The 15,650-nt window shown below is 39.8% G+C and overlaps 2 protein-coding genes across 5 annotated transcripts; one reads left to right on the plus strand and one right to left on the minus strand.

The window, feature by feature from the left end:
* The first annotated feature begins 32 nt into the window (after positions 1 to 32).
* Positions 33 to 8,220, plus strand: cars2 (cysteinyl-tRNA synthetase 2, mitochondrial). Of its 4 annotated transcripts, none has more exons than XM_089008744.1 (15): positions 33 to 142; positions 271 to 468; positions 1,222 to 1,272; positions 1,347 to 1,464; positions 1,532 to 1,603; positions 1,722 to 1,827; positions 1,912 to 1,992; positions 3,944 to 4,073; positions 4,150 to 4,283; positions 4,388 to 4,455; positions 4,942 to 5,008; positions 5,628 to 5,766; positions 5,879 to 6,002; positions 6,094 to 6,192; positions 7,799 to 8,154. In XM_089008744.1, exons 2-15 carry the CDS (start codon positions 272 to 274, stop codon positions 8,108 to 8,110), a joined length of 1,698 nt encoding a protein of 565 aa, XP_088864870.1. In that variant the 5' UTR covers positions 33 to 142; position 271; the 3' UTR covers positions 8,111 to 8,154. The 4 variants fall into 4 exon arrangements, with proteins under 4 accessions (XP_088864870.1, XP_088864861.1, XP_088864877.1 ...); XM_089008759.1 differs by having other exon boundaries at positions 49 to 468; positions 7,799 to 8,011; positions 8,080 to 8,220; XM_089008735.1 differs by having other exon boundaries at positions 48 to 468.
* Positions 8,194 to 14,665, minus strand: ddrgk1 (DDRGK domain containing 1). The gene is made up of 8 exons (XM_089008770.1): positions 14,465 to 14,665; positions 13,312 to 13,467; positions 13,021 to 13,169; positions 12,016 to 12,117; positions 11,783 to 11,905; positions 11,659 to 11,697; positions 11,465 to 11,570; positions 8,194 to 8,599 (listed from the first exon to the last, which is right to left on the minus strand). Exons 1-8 carry the CDS (start codon positions 14,550 to 14,552, stop codon positions 8,439 to 8,441), a joined length of 924 nt encoding a protein of 307 aa, XP_088864896.1. The 5' UTR covers positions 14,553 to 14,665; the 3' UTR covers positions 8,194 to 8,438.
* Between the last annotated feature and the right edge of the window lie 985 nt (positions 14,666 to 15,650).

A 15,650-nucleotide genomic window follows, 5' to 3' on the forward strand; every position in this document is an offset into this window, starting at 1 on the left:
TTAGCAAATGAATGAGTTATTTTTCCACATCCAATATGGTGGCCATGTCAACATACAATGTGGTGGTCAAGACGGTAGCTAATCAAAGATGACTCGAGCAGCCTGATAAAGTCGATGTGATAGTCTCGGTGATTCTCTAAACGTGTGTATTTCATTTTCATCGATTCTTTTGTTGTTTATGTACCATTTGTATCGCTTATGCGTCACGTCGTGTCCGCTACATTAGCTGCTAATACTGTAGCGCTGTTTTGTCTATTTCTGAGGTCACAGCATGTGGAGAAACACAGTCAAGTCATTTCTACGGAGAACCAAAGGATTCCGCGCAAGAGCAAAAATTCGTGGATCGTGCAGCGGAAACGACAAGAAATGGGTCACTCCCACAGGATTTGACACCGGGTTGAAGACTTTCAACAGCCTCACCAAACAGAAAGAACCTCTGATTCTTGCTCGAGATGGAATCGCTACTTGGTACTGCACGTTTAAATGATATAAGTCCTCGCTTTACGACGGCGCCGACGTGCGTGGTTTTTACCCTTCCAAAGAGTGAAAGAACATGTGGCAATCGTACACCATATTACCGACGTACCTATTGAAATGGTTTGTATTTGTTGCGTTCAACGTTTTTCGTAAAAAAATAAACTTCATTCAAAGTAATAAAAAAAATTCAAACACAACTATAAAGGTAAAATGATAAGTATTCGACATGAAAAACCCCAAACTGATTTAGGGTTTACGTACCCTGCCTGCCGCCCAAAATACAGCTGGTGAAGATAATTTGTGCGTAATAATAATAATAATAACGTAATAATAATAATAATAATAATTATTATTATTATTATACATTTAATTTATAAGCGCCTCACTCAATAAAATGCTCATTGGCACATTAACATTCAAGTAAAGTAAAATTACTCACCATTTGATAACAATGCTCAGGGTATTTTTAATATGAATGCGGCTTAAAAAAATCCAAACATTGTTTCCTATAATGTATATGAGAGTCTCGCCCACCACCCTGGTGAGGATAGAGCCGTTCAAATAACGATGGATGGATATTAGAACCCCAGTTCTCAGCGGCCGAGCACAGATTGGAAAACTGACTTGTTCCAATTTAAAATTCCGTGTTATTCCGTGGTAAACTGAGGACCTCAATGTGTTTATTTATATCAATGTCCGACTGAGATCCCACAATCGCCCCCCTTGCTTGTGTTTGTGCATCAGGTACAGCTGTGGGCCGACTGTGTACGACCACGCCCATTTGGGTCATGCATGGTAACAATGAATGCGAACAATCAATTGTATCAGTTTTCCATGTAATAAAGGTCGCACCCTCTCTTCCCCTCAAGTTCGTATGTCAGGTTTGATATGCTACAGAGGATCTTGTCCAGATTGTTTGGTATCACGGTCATCCACGCCATGGTCATAACGGACATTGATGACAAAATCATTCAAAGAGGTTGGCAGGTGAGACGGCCGTCGCTACGACGACGGCTGTTTTCAGTCCGAGATCATTTTTTTTGTCTTTTCCTAGGAGAACGTCTCACCCATAATCATAGCCAGAATGTATGAAGAAGAATTTAAGAAGGATATGATATCATTGAAGGTGTGTGTGCGAGACTGTTTTGGCAAGGCCAAAATAGAAAATAATTCCAACAGATTAAAAAATGTATAAGAAAATATCCGATTTTTGAAAGTATTAATTTGGGTTTTAAAAAATCTAGGTGATTCCTCCTGTGGTGTATTTAAGAGTCACTGAAAACATTCAGCAAATTGTGGCTTTCATTCAAAGGATCATCGAGAACGGGAATGCCTACACCACGAAAGAAGGTGAGCGTTTCGGACGCTAAGCACGATGTTGCCGGATCGTCTGTTACCAAATCATTAAAATCCACAAATTTGTTTACCTTGCAGGTGACGTGTATTTTGATATCCAATCCATTGGGAATCGATATGGCAAGTTTGGGATGGCTGGAGATTCTCAAGATGGAGCTGGTAAAGAAATTTCCAAAAATGAAAGCTAATCTCTAGGAGCAACAATGCTAACTGATGAAAAATTTCTCTTTAATTTGTCACACGTCCAAAGTACTTGTGCTGTAAAAGACATGAATAAATAAACAAAATTAGTTGGAGTGAAGAGTTCAGCATTAAACTCGAGGCCCGTGTGCTAGATTGGGCCCAGCAATTCATTTTCTATGGCCCACCAGGGTAAAATGCGGCAACATGGGTTTTCGTTAAAATACCCCAAATTGCAAATTGGACTTACGTTTAATCATGTTAAAATATTGCAAGCATTTTGTTGTTTTCAATTGAAAAGTAGTCAAGCAAACCAGTTTTTTTTCAATTACTAGCTCATGATTTCAAAACTAGCTATTTATTAGTGATGGGTAAGTAAAGTTTCATGAAGCACTTGTGATTTTTTTCTCCTCTAGCTAGCACTCTTGGTTTAAAGATGCAGTGGATTGAAAATACATTTATTTTACACTCACCTTCGTATTTAAATCAAGAGCACCATTTGCAATAGTCAAAAACTATCATGAGTGATTCATGAAGCTTCGTTTTGCCATCACTACTATTTATTCATCAGGTGTTGTGGATGTATCTAATAATGTTGACCAAAAAATATACCAATAACTGAAATGTTTTTTTTTATTACTGGCTTGTGATTTCAAAACTAGCTATTTATTAGTGATGGCAAGTAAAGCTTCATGAAGCACTTGTGTTTTTGGCTTCTCTGGATGGCTCTTCTGGTTAAAAGATGCAGTGAATTGAAAATGCATTTCCTTTGCACTAACCTTCATCTTTAAAGGACAATCGACGCCTCTGGACAAATTGTGTCCATAATTTGTAAAATTGCTTCAAATGACATCTACTGAGCGTATTTTACAAAGATTCCATCGCATATAGGTATATTTTACGTTTTAAGACTCGCACTGAATATTCAGGAAGTCTTGTTTTTGAGTTGGTGACTAGTCCTCACGTCACGTCACCGAAGGAACGCCCCTGACCGAAAAAAGGACATATTGTAGCCATCACGTCAATGCATTTTGCTGTACTTTGTTTGGTCTGAAAACTTTGTGTAGCACCAAAAAGAGGCAGAAGATGGCGACAAAGCTCCGCGTAAGGAATTAATCAGCCCCTTTCGCCATCTTCTGCCTCTTTTTGGTGCTACATTTCCCGCCCCCAGATACCTCAAAATGGCACGGAATGAATTATTTAATCGATTGCAAACATGTATGCTTTCCTCTTCAGAACTATTTGAATCATATTCATAACTGGATGAGTAACAAGAAAGCATATTATCCGAATCTGAAGCCATTGTTTTGATTCTCGAACAAGGCAAGACGTCTTGGGGTGACACCACGATCAAGTGGGCGGGACCATCTGAAACTGGCCACTTCCGGTTTCAATTTTTTGCAGTTTCAGCACACTTTGTCATTTTTATTGGTGTTTTGCATTTGATTAAAAATATCATACTTCGTGTTTTGGGGATTTTAGATGCTATAAAACGTTTTTATGATGTCAATTAGGAAGCAAAAAAGTGATGTTGGTTGTAGAGCACCATCTGGAGGATTAAAAAAACATCACAAGCGCCTCATGAAGCTTCGTCTTCCCATCACTACTATTTATTCACCATGTGTTGTGGATGTATGTGATAATGTTGACAAAAAAAAATATTAATAACAACAGAAATGTTTTTTTTTTAATTTTCAGACAGGATTTTTGAATTTCAGCAGCTGGCAATTTTAGACTGGCCAAGTCACACTACATTCACCAAATTGTTCTTGTCACTGACATCATAGAATATTCAGTCGCTGAAAAGTATAAATAAATATGCGCAAACCTGCTAAATTTGAATAAGGATGAAAAAAATACAATAAAATAGCAGATGTGCCGTTTTGCTTTCTCCTCCATCGTTGGATTGTGTTCGATTTTTTTTTTTCAGGTAGCGCCAGTAAAAAAGATACTCGGGATTTCGCTCTGTGGAAGCGATCCAAACCTCAAGAACCTCACTGGGAATCTCCTTGGGGTCCCGGAAGGCCGGGTTGGCATATCGAGTGTTCCACCGTCGCAAGGTTTGTGGCCGTGACGCCGCTCTGCACATTTTGTTGCCTCTGTGATACGTTAACTTGGCCTCTGCGATGGGTTCAGCTCCGTCTTTGGGAGTCAGCTGGACATCCACTCTGGCGGCGTGGATCTGGCCTTCCCTCACCATGAAAACGAGGTGGCGCAGAGCGAAGCCTATCATCGATGCGAGCAATGGGCCAACTACTTTCTCCACTCAGGTTGGCTGTGAACCGAATGCAAACAAAAGACTGGAGCGAGATTTTGGCAAAATGCTAAATATGAAACGCCACCCAAAAAATCATTTTCTAATTTGCGTCTTTAGGACATTTACACCTCAAAGGCAGCACAGAGAAAATGTCCAAATCCTTGAAGAACTACATCACAATTAAGGTAGGTAAGCGTTCAACAGCAAGAATTGGAAGTTCCCTCTAACGTCGTGAGAAATATTGTCACAATCCCAAAAAAACAACTTTGGACTTAAAGGACAACCGACGTCTCCGGACAAGTTGTGTCCATAATTTGTAAAATGGCTTCAAATGACTTCTACTGAGCGTATTTTACAAAGATTCCACCGCATATAGCTATATTTTACGTTTTAAGACTCACGCTGAATATTCACGAAGTCTTGTTTTTGAGTTGGTGACAGTCCGTACGTGACGTCACTAAAGGAACGCCCCCTACCGAAAAAAAGACACATTGTAGCAGTCCTTCCATCACATTGACGTGATGGAAGGACCGCTACAATGTGTGTATTTTACGGTCAAAGGGCAGTCCTTTAGTGACGTCACGTACGGACTCGTCACCAACTGAAAAACACGACGTTGGTTGTCCTTGAAGTTTTTTTTTTTTTTTTTTTTCCCTTCGACGCCTCATCAGGACTTCCTGCAGTCTCACTCCGCCAACGAGTTTCGTATGTTCTGCCTTCTGACCAAATACAGATCAGGTAGGGATGGTTTTATAAAAAAATCCAGTTATCCATTTTTGGTAAACTAGTGAACGCTAAGGCACGATTCGCTTGAGCGGTATCGCTAAAAGCAAAACAACCAACTCCCCAATGTCTAGTTTAATCTGCTATTTTATTACAGTAAAGTCTCGTTATATCGATATCGGATATATCGATAGTCCCGGTTATATCGATACTATTTCTATGCACGCACGGAGAAAATTACATGCAAACAGGGTCGGATATATCGATAGTCCCGGTTATATCGATATTTTTTCGGACTCCCTTGAATATCGATATAACGAGACTTTACTGTATTTATCATTTTACTTATGGTTTTATTGTTGTGTGCTTTGTTTTTATTGTAAAGTGTCCTTGGGTGTTTTGAAAGGCGCTTGAAATTAAATGTATTATTATTATTATTATATTCGGGCTAATACGGTAACATTTTCCCTCAATTTTCCAGAGGACTTTTAATGAAAATTTGAAGAATCCCATAAAAATCCAGAGGACTTTCATCCTTGAATTTTAGTTTTGCAACGATACAGGGGATTGCTGTAGGATTAATGCTTTCCAATTGTGAATTGGGTGCTAAATGATTGACCTGTGGCGTTTGCAGCTATCGATTACAGCGACAGCAGCATGTCGGAGGCTCGGGGCTCCCTGGCAAGCATCTCCACATTCTACAATGATGCTCAGGCCTACGTTAAGGGTCAGCTGCAGTGTTTGCCGGTGCAAGACGGGCTCCTCTGGGAGAGGTTTGATTCCCCCCACTTGTAGTTATTTTTACTTTACGGAAGAACTTTTTAACCCCAAAGTGCTCATGAATGCCGTGACATGATTCGCCCTCTCCCCATTACTCATCGCCAGATTGGCTCAGACAAAAGCAAATGTGATGACGGCTCTGGCCGATGACTTCGATACCCCGAGAGCCATGAATGCCATCATGGATTTGGTGTACCAGGGAAACTGCCAGCTGCAGCCCGTTTCCGCGGTAACAAGCTCCCCAACGCTTCATGCCTTCGCAGTTAAAAATGCGCTGATGTTCGGGCCATCGGCTTATTTGCGTGACTGTGTTGGACTAGAACGCAGGAACAAGCAGAAGTCCAGCAGTGTTTGGAGCCATGGCGGCCTATCTAAGAGACATCTTGGACGTGTTTGGTATTGAGTCATTATATGACAAGGTCAGAATGCACATGGAACGTCCACAATTCAATGACCGTATTTTCTGCACTAAAAGGCGCACTGATAAATTCCATTTTCTTAAAAGCTTACAGTACACCTTGTGTATGGATGGTCATTATGGTAATGTGTAGAACCCCAAAATGGTTCCTCGCTGGAGACATGCTGACGTTATAACTTGCTATTGGTTCGATGAACCGCTTTATTAAAAAAGTGTTTTTTTTTACAGCTCAGAAAAAAGGAGAGCTGTGTTGTTGTTAATTAAAACGCACGCTTTATTCATAGTTTTCACCAGCTCAAGAAATAAAAAAAAACAACTTGGCATTTCTTCTTTAGTTCGACTCGAGAGGCGTTCAAGACCACCTCGGAAAAACGTAAATTAACAATGACTTCAACGAAATGACAAAAATAGAAAATAATGCATAGACAGAAAATGATGCAAGGAAATCATAACACATTTTCTAAGAGAGGTTATAGAATTTCTTGGGATTTTCTCTCCTGACTATGTTTTGATGCATGATTTTCAATTTTCATTGTTTCAATGAAGTAATTGCTCTTGAGTGAACGGAAGAAGCATAGCTCTATCTAGTGGATGCACAGTAGATTGCGTTTTATAATCCAGTGCGTCCAATACTGTATAAGAAAAAAAATACAGAATAGGCCATCCTTTGAAGGTGGCCCTCGTAATCCAGTGCGCCTCTTAGTGTGGAAAATACGGTATTTCACGTAAAGCCAGAAGTGAATGATTGTCAAACTGGGCGTCTGCTGTCTGACATTCACTGCTTCAACTAACAACATGGCCACGTAGAAACAGGAGCTAAATACCTTAAACAACAACCGACGTCTCCGGACAAGTTGTGTCCATAATTTGTAAAATCACTTCAAATGACTTCTACTGAGCGTATTTTACAAAGATTCCACCGCATATTGTTATATTTTTTGGCCATTTTCAGAAAGTCCCGCCCCCAGTTCGTGACGTCACGCCAAGACATGCAGACTTGCATTGCTGAAAAATCAAAACAATGGCTTTAGATTCGGAGAATATGCTTTCTTGTTACACATCCAGTTATGAATATGATTCAAATAGTTCTGAAGCGGAAAGCATACAAGTTTGCAATCGATTAAAGAATTTTTTCCGTGTCATTTTGAGGCAAACGGGCGGGGGGGAATGTCGCACCCAAAAATGGCGACCAGCTCCTGTGAGGAATAAATCAGCCCGTTTCCACAGGCTGATAAATTCCTTCCATGGAGCTTGGACGCCCTCTTCTGGCGGCTTTTGGGTGAAAAATCTAGGTTTTCAGACAAACAGTACAGCAAAATACATTGACGTGATGAAGGACTGCTACAATGTGTCTTTTTGTCGGTCAAGGGGGGGGGGTCCTTTCATGACGTCACGTACGGACTCGTCACCAACTCAAAAACAAGACTTCCTGAATATTCAGCGCGAGTCTTAAAACGTAAAATATAGCTATATGCGGTGGAATCTTTGTAGAAGTCATTTGAAGCTATTTTACAAATTATTGACACAACTTGTCCGGAGACGTCGGTTGTCCTTTAAGATTACGTTCAGACCGCAAATGTTTTTTTTGTTTTGTTCTTTGTACGGAGGAGGCGGAGTCAACAAACCAGTCGGGAAACCTCCCGGCTGTTGTTGAGCAGCTGACTCAGTTCCGAAGCCAAGTCAGAGCGTTCGCTCTCACCCGCCAATCAACAACAACTCCCGGAAAGCTCCAAGAAGGACTTTATTCGGACCGAATTCCGCTTCTACAAGCAAGTGATCAACTGCGAAAGAACCTGGCACCTCTCGGTGTGCTTATAAAAGTGAGCATCCAAGTAATTTGCGGTCGTGCTTTGCGGAACGTGAAACTGACACGATCTCATGCTTTCAGGATCGGGGAGCCACTTCCACGTGGACGCTAACGAAAGGAGCATCGGAAATTACAGACGGGATGAAAGCGAGCGTATGAAAAATTGTCAGTGAATGAATGAATGGGAATTTGGAATTAGAGAACGAAAACTGTTTAATTGATCACACATTACTATTATTTTTTTTTTTTAGCATAGCAATGTCATTGCTCTCTTTGTCATTCGCGCAGATCACCTCAATAAAGATATATTATTTATAAAAAGATATCCTGAAAAATTCCACTGGTGATCTCACACAACTGCGATTGAGTTCATAAAATCCTGCAAAAAGATGTGAGATGACCGTCGATGGCTATCCACCGGCGATTTACAACGGCGCCCATCAGGCGGCGTTGCGGTTCTCTGGTTTCAAATTGATCAAAGAATTACTGGCCTGCGCTAAATCCGTGATGGAAATTCGACCTCTTTGTTTGATGAACTGAGCCACCGCGTCCATTTCGGCCTGAGTGATGGAGATAAACTTGCCCCTGTCATCAATGACACCTGGAAAAAGAAAAAAATGGAAGAGAGATAATGTAATGGGGATACTGTCAAAAACTGTCAATCATTGATCAGTTGCTTGATTTACCACGAATCTGAATCCGCTTAAATACAAAAATAGAAAAAAATGATCCAACCGACTGAAAAAATATCGACCGTATTTCCCGCTCTATAAAGCGCACCTTCAATCAATAGTGTACAGTGATACCTCGGTTTACGAACCCCTTGGCTTACGAAGTTTTCTGTTTAGGAACGTTAAATTTATGAAAATTTTACCCTGGCATACAAACTTTTTTTCATACACGGAGCTGCCTCAATGAGTGATGTGTCGTTCGCGAACGAGCCCGTTCTTCTCACAACAAAATGGCAGCCGACTGTTTTTGTCCTCTATTCCCCGCCCCCAGTCTTGGGTTAAAGCCACATGATTGGTCAAGAACGCATCAGTGAGGGGGGGGGGGGGGGTTAAACATTAAAGAGACAGGCAGACGACAGTGAGAGAGTTTCAACTTTGATAGTTCAAAGGTAGAGTGTAGACTGCAAGGTTAAAATATCCCATCGATCAGACTCCACAAACAACCCGCACAAGCCATCTGTACACTTGATGCAAAAAACTATCAACCCAGCTGATCAGAACACAATTCATGAGGAACTAGATAAAATTATCTCACAGGAAGCACCATCAAGGGATCATTCCTCAAGATGGTGAAAGAAGAAGGTTACGTTCCTCATCAAGTGTTTAATGCTAATGAAACCGGCCACTCCATTCCATCAAGCCATCAACAACCATCACAAAGGTAAAATAAAATGAGTATTATACAGTACAGTTTATTTCTTTAATTATAATGCCATAGCACATTTATTATACATAAAATAAGGTATATTTTGTGTAGTTTTAAGGCTTAGAAAATTAGAATGTAGAAAATTATGTTTTATGGGGACCTGGGAACGGATTATTCTCATTTTAATGGTTTGCTATGGGAAATTAATTTTTGGGATACACACTTTTCACCTTACACACTCTGTATGGGAACCAATTAAGTTCGCAAGCCAAGGTATCACTGTATTTTAAAACTTTATTATGCATTTTTAGGAGCTCAAAAATATTCCAAGGTTTGATCAGACTTGATCACAACACAATGATAAATACAATTTTCAGAGATGACCAAATTTTCTTTTATTTTCCTTAGGGTTTTTCATAGAATATTTTGGTCTTAAATATTTCAGAAATAAAATAGTTTTGGGAGACAGTAAATACAAAAACAAACAGAAAAAAAAACAGTTTTGGATTTCTAATTGTTGTGCCAAAAATGGAAAGTTATGGCGAAATTGAGAAAAAAATCCAAATGGCGAAGTAATTTAAGAGATAACTGAAATGAAACGCCATTTTATATATATTTTGGCCTTAAAAAATTTCTGAAATAAACAAATATTAAACGAACAAGACACTAAATACAAAAATAAGGTAAATACAGCAAATTTTCTATTTCTAATTGTTGTGCCAAAAAATGGAAAATGACGGAATCGAGAAAAATTTCGACCTGCCAATATAATTTTAAGAGATTACCAAAATGAAACGCCATTTTATCAATATTTTGGCCTTATTTTTTTCTGAAATTAAGAATTTTTTTGGGAGACACTATATACAAAAACAAGCAAAAAAAAAAAACGCCAAATTAGCCATTTCTAATTGTGCCAAAAATGGAAAATCAAAGCGGAATTGAGAAAAATTTCCACCTGACGAAGTCCTTTTAAGAGATTACCAAAATGGAACCGTTTTATGTATCCCAGCATGCATTTCTTCTTCTACAGAGGGAAAATGGAGTCGGTGGCTGTTGACAGTAGTTGCGAGACCCGTTGCGACTTAAAGGACAACCGACGTCACTTTTTTGTTTCTTAATTGACATCAGAAAAAGTTTTATAGCATCTAAAATACCCAAAACACGCAGTATGATATTTTTAATGAAATGCAAAACACCAATAAAAATTACAAAAAAATTGAGCTGCGAATTGGGCATTTTCAGAAAGTCCCGCCCCCAGTTTGTGACGTCACGCCAAGACGTCTTGCATTGCTGGAGAATCAAAACAATAGCTTCAGATTCGGAGAATATGCTTTCATCCAGTTATGAATATGATTCAAATAGTTCTGAAGAGCAAAGCATACATGTTTGCATGTTAGCATACATGACCGCTATAATGCGTCTTTTTTTTTCGGTCAGGGGCTTTCCTTTAGTGACATCACGCACAGGACTCGTCACCAACTCAAAAACAATACTTCCTGAATATTCAGTGCGAGTCTTAAAACGTAAAATATAGCTATATGCGGTGGAATCTTATTAAAATACGCGCAGTAGAAGTCATTTTGAAGCCATTTTACAAATTATGGACACAACTTGTCCGGATACGTCGGTTGTCCTTTAAGTGTAACAGCTTGATGAAAATAGCCGAACACAGTGTGGTTTTCCCCGTTAAAGCAAATGATTCTCTTCGACTTAGATTTTTTATTTTTATTCATATTTAACTGAGTTGCTTGTTCTGTAGCCACAAAGGCACGTAAGTCTTCTTGTGCCGGTCCCAAGCCCGGATAAATACAGAGGGTTGTGTCAGGAAGGGCATCCGATGTAAAAGCTTGGCCAAAACAACCATGCGGATCAAACCTCTAAAGATGGAGGACACTGATTTGCTGTGGCGACCCCTTGAAGGGAAAAGCCGAAAGCAAAAGAAGATCTTTTCAAGAAAATCAAGGCTTTTGGGTGCGCCTTATATACCAGAAAATTAGGTAATTTATTCGTGATGTAGCTCATTTTAGCTATACAAATTTTTCAAAGCTAACGTGTCAACGTGAGCGAAAATGACGCGTTTGACACGAACCTGTGAGGGAGCCATCGGCTAGCAAGTCCTGCAGTCTAGCAATGGCGTCTTTGGTTCTCATACCAAAATGAGAGGCCAAGTCCTCCAGTTGAACAACTTTTGTGCTCTGGTGGAGACAGAAGGCAGGGTTCATTTTTCTCTTTTTTTTTAGGGGGAGGGGGATAGGAAAAAAATATGGCGGGATGTAACATCACCTCGATGTAATCAATGAATTCTTGGAGCAGGTTGCGGGACTGAAAGGCAAAAGCAAAAATCACACCTGTTCATGATTTGAATGAGCCCTTCAAAATATTGAGGTCATATCCGAAGTGACCCGACCTGGTCTTCGGTGAGCTGCTCCTCCTCGCCTTGGTCTTCGACAACAAAGGAAGCTTTGAGTCGCAGGTACTCCTCCTCCTCTCGTTTCTCCTTCTCCTCTTTGGCCCGACGCTCATCCTCTTCCTGACGAAAGAGCCAGCAATGAACGGTTCCAATTTTGTCGTCCCGCCCTTTGTGCGGATGGGTCAGGGGAAAAGGACGTTTGTAGAAATTAAACCCCCCCCCAAAAAAACCTGTTGCTTTTCCAGGAGTCGTTCTTTCTCCTCCTCCTGTCGTCTCTCCTCATCTCTCAGCTCCTGCATCCTCTTCCTTTCTTCACGCTCTTCGAGCTCTGCCTGAAAGTAGAGTTATTAAAAACAAAAAAAATCCAATTTACGAGCTGATTTGTGATCCGTCCCAGAATCTTGATCCGCTAAAGTTCTCTGGAGTACCGCTCGTGTTTATTTTTTATTGAGACCAAAACATGTGGCAATTGGTATGCTTCAATGCTTTATGAGGCTTCCTTTCCTTTCCCACTACACAAAACAAATTCAGTGGAACTCTAAACGTCAATCAATTTTTGTACAAAATGGCAGACCGTATGCGGAACTCTGCTTTGTAAACACCTGGCAGTGAATTACTGAAAAAATACAAAGCAGCATAAAAATATACACATGTGGCCAAGACTCTCTGAAACGACCCAGGCTAAACTGAACAAACAAAGCAAATAAGTTCAACTGACGCCGAATGCTGGGGTTTTTCTGTTGACATGTGCCATTACCTCACAAATATCCATCTAACTATCAATCTTCATCAGAAAAACCCACCATCCCATAAACCAAGGGTGTCAAAGTCATTTGTTGCCACGGGCCACATTGTAGTTAGGGTTTCCTCTCGGGGCCATTATAAATTTGGGGGAGCCAAATGTTTACACCCCTCCACATATTATATACAAACCGCACAATAAATTAATGAATAACTAGTTTTCAAATTTGAAGTAAAAAATAATGACTCATATTGGGGTTTTTACATTGAACAATTTGAAATTTTGGTTCAAAATTTAGCAAGCATCATGTAACTTGACATGCTTGTTTTACTTTCACGGGCCGAATAAAATGATGTGGCGGGCCAGATTTGGCCCCCGGGCCTTGACTTTGACACCTATGCAGTAAATGAAACATTTTTCAGCACGTAGGTCAGAATGCATTCCACAGTTAAAAAAAAACACTAACAGGTGAATGGTGTTTTCAGCCTCCTACCTCTCGCTGGGCTTTCTTGGCCTGCTTCTCTTCGAGCTTTCTTTGCTTTTTGGCTCCAATTTTTGCAGTTGGCTGGAAGCTCTGCTCCTCTGTTTCATCGTCATCTTCTTCCCCCTGTTGTTGCTGCTGCTGCTGCACTCGTTCTTCTTCTGTAAATCAACATTTCCCCCTTTTTATTTGATTAACATTTGTGTACATTTTCCCTGATTCCCCAGATAATAAAATGGATACTTTTAAGTGAAAAATGTTTAAATTACAACAACAAACCAGTGAGCTCAAATATCTGTTTACCAAGCTCCAATGCCTCTCTCTGTGATCTTCTGTTGGCCAAGGCCCCTGCAAGATTTCTCCTCCTCCGAGGCATGCCTGCTCCTCGCTCCTCCATGACAGCTCGTTGACGGACACCCGCCACTCGAGCAACAGCTTCCTCATGCTGTTCTCTATCAGCTGTGCGGGTTGAGACATGACGATATAAGTTTAAAAAATATAATAATAACCTTAATTGTTCTCATATGATGGTGAAAGAGATTTAAATCAAACTAAAATAGATACATTGAGGAAAACAGGTTAAATAAAATGCTCAAAGGTATAAACACTACTTTGTTGCAAGGTTGTCGCATAAAAAAATTATAATGTGAATAAAGACGTGCAATGTGGGGGGGGGGGCTGAATGGGAATTATTTGTGCTGATAGCAACAAAAATGATTCATAGTAAACAAGGTCTATCTGGTCACAGCCAATAAAAGGCAATACATTTCTGTTTTTAACAAATTATTTCTCCTACAGTTAAGAAAAAAAACATGAATAAGTGAGGTGTTTTGATATCATAAAAGTAGCTCCAAGTTATTTTTTTTACAATTTTTACTTTGGTATACTTCAGTGTAGGGCAAAAAAAAACGAGGGTGTCAAACTAAGTTTTTCTGCGGGCCACATTGTAGTTACAGTTTTCTCTCGAGGGCCGTTATGAATTTGGGGAAACCATTATAATGTTTCATCTCCTCCACATATTACATACAGAACACAAAACAACATAATGATTAACTCAGTTTTCAAATCTGAAGTCAAGAATAATGACTTTTATTGTGATGTACATATGACAAGCACCATGGAATTCCACAAGTTTGATTTGCTTGAGCGGGCCGAATAAAATGATGTGGCGGGCCGCATTCGGCCCCCGGGCCTTGACTTTGACACAGTCTATGTACCATGATGAAGTTGACACGATAACCTACACGAGCCTCTGTAATTTTAGTTCAGTACTGGGTCTACATGCTGTTGACGTTGTTTTGCTGCTAACATGGCTTCCAAACTAGGCGTAGGTCGTTGTGTGACCGATTAAAATACAGAGTAAAACACAATCACGCCGACGTCAGTTTAGGGGACGTAGAAGGTATAGCTCGTGCTGAGTTTGGCTACGTTAGCTCGTCGGCTAGCTCCGGCTTACCTTGCTGCGTCCTTTTCCGCAACTTCACTGCAAACAGCAGCAGCACAGCGAGGATAGCAGTGGCTAGCAGATACAACACGATATCCATGACCGTTCCACACACACGTTTCACGTGTTGTAAACTTGTTTTGACAAATGTATGTGCACGACAGTCTACATGAGGCTTTTGATACGTCAACAAATGACAGATTTCTTCTTCGCTTTCCTTTTTCCTGCTGCTCATTTAGCCCATCGGAGCTCGTGACTACCCCTATCACTTTAGAAGAACAGTTTGTCAATACAATACTGTATGTATACAATCTAATTCAATAAATATAATACAATACATATTGATTGATATACCGCTTTAACAGCAGCGGAAGCGCTAACAAAGCGCTTAACACGGACAACTATCATATACAGGAAATAAAGCAGTCACAAAAATAGTAGAAAGCACCAGGAAATAAAACTAAGATGAAGTCTGAATCATGCTGAGTTAAATGGATTTATGAATGATATGTATTTATTTTCAGTTTCACCAATCCATTTTATAATCCACATATACTCACAAGAATCGAAAGCATGGTGGACACATTATTATTTTATTTTTTTTCAGTATACGGGGACCCCGTATTCCCTCGAAGCGGGTTGCCAGTCAATCGCAGGGCCCACATAGAAAAACAAAAGCATCTCTAAACACGATATACTGTTTTGGTTAAATATGATTAGATTTGAAAGTTGAATGGAATAAAATTATTCACAATTTCATTCTTTCACTGTGAAATTGATTATGACTTAAAATGCCACAAATTATTGAAAAAATGTGTCATTCTTTGCACTCACACGGTGCAATTGACTGACTTGCCATCAAACAAACACATATTTTCCAAGAGAAAATATCTCATTAAAATAAAATGATTAACCAAATGTTCCTTGTGTTTTAGTCTAAATTCACACATTTGCATGGACTTGTAAATGTTTTCTTCATCATGATGTTTGGGGGAGCTCCCTTCCCTTCTCATACAATGGACTATTCCATTTTGTTTCTGTGCGTAATGCAGATTTAATTCAGAAAGAGGTTTCCAAAAAAATATGTGCTGGATTATTTTTCAATACCAGGGGGAAACATGAAGCAGTTAATCTATTGTAATGTTTGAAGGCACGATCTGCTTTTCAAGGACTTCTAATGATAAATGATATACTGTTC

Source organism: Hippocampus bargibanti, linkage group LG01, assembly GCF_051943395.1.
Source record: "Hippocampus bargibanti isolate YZ-2025 linkage group LG01, ASM5194339v1, whole genome shotgun sequence".
NCBI classification, from domain to species: Eukaryota; Metazoa; Chordata; class Actinopteri; order Syngnathiformes; family Syngnathidae; genus Hippocampus; species Hippocampus bargibanti.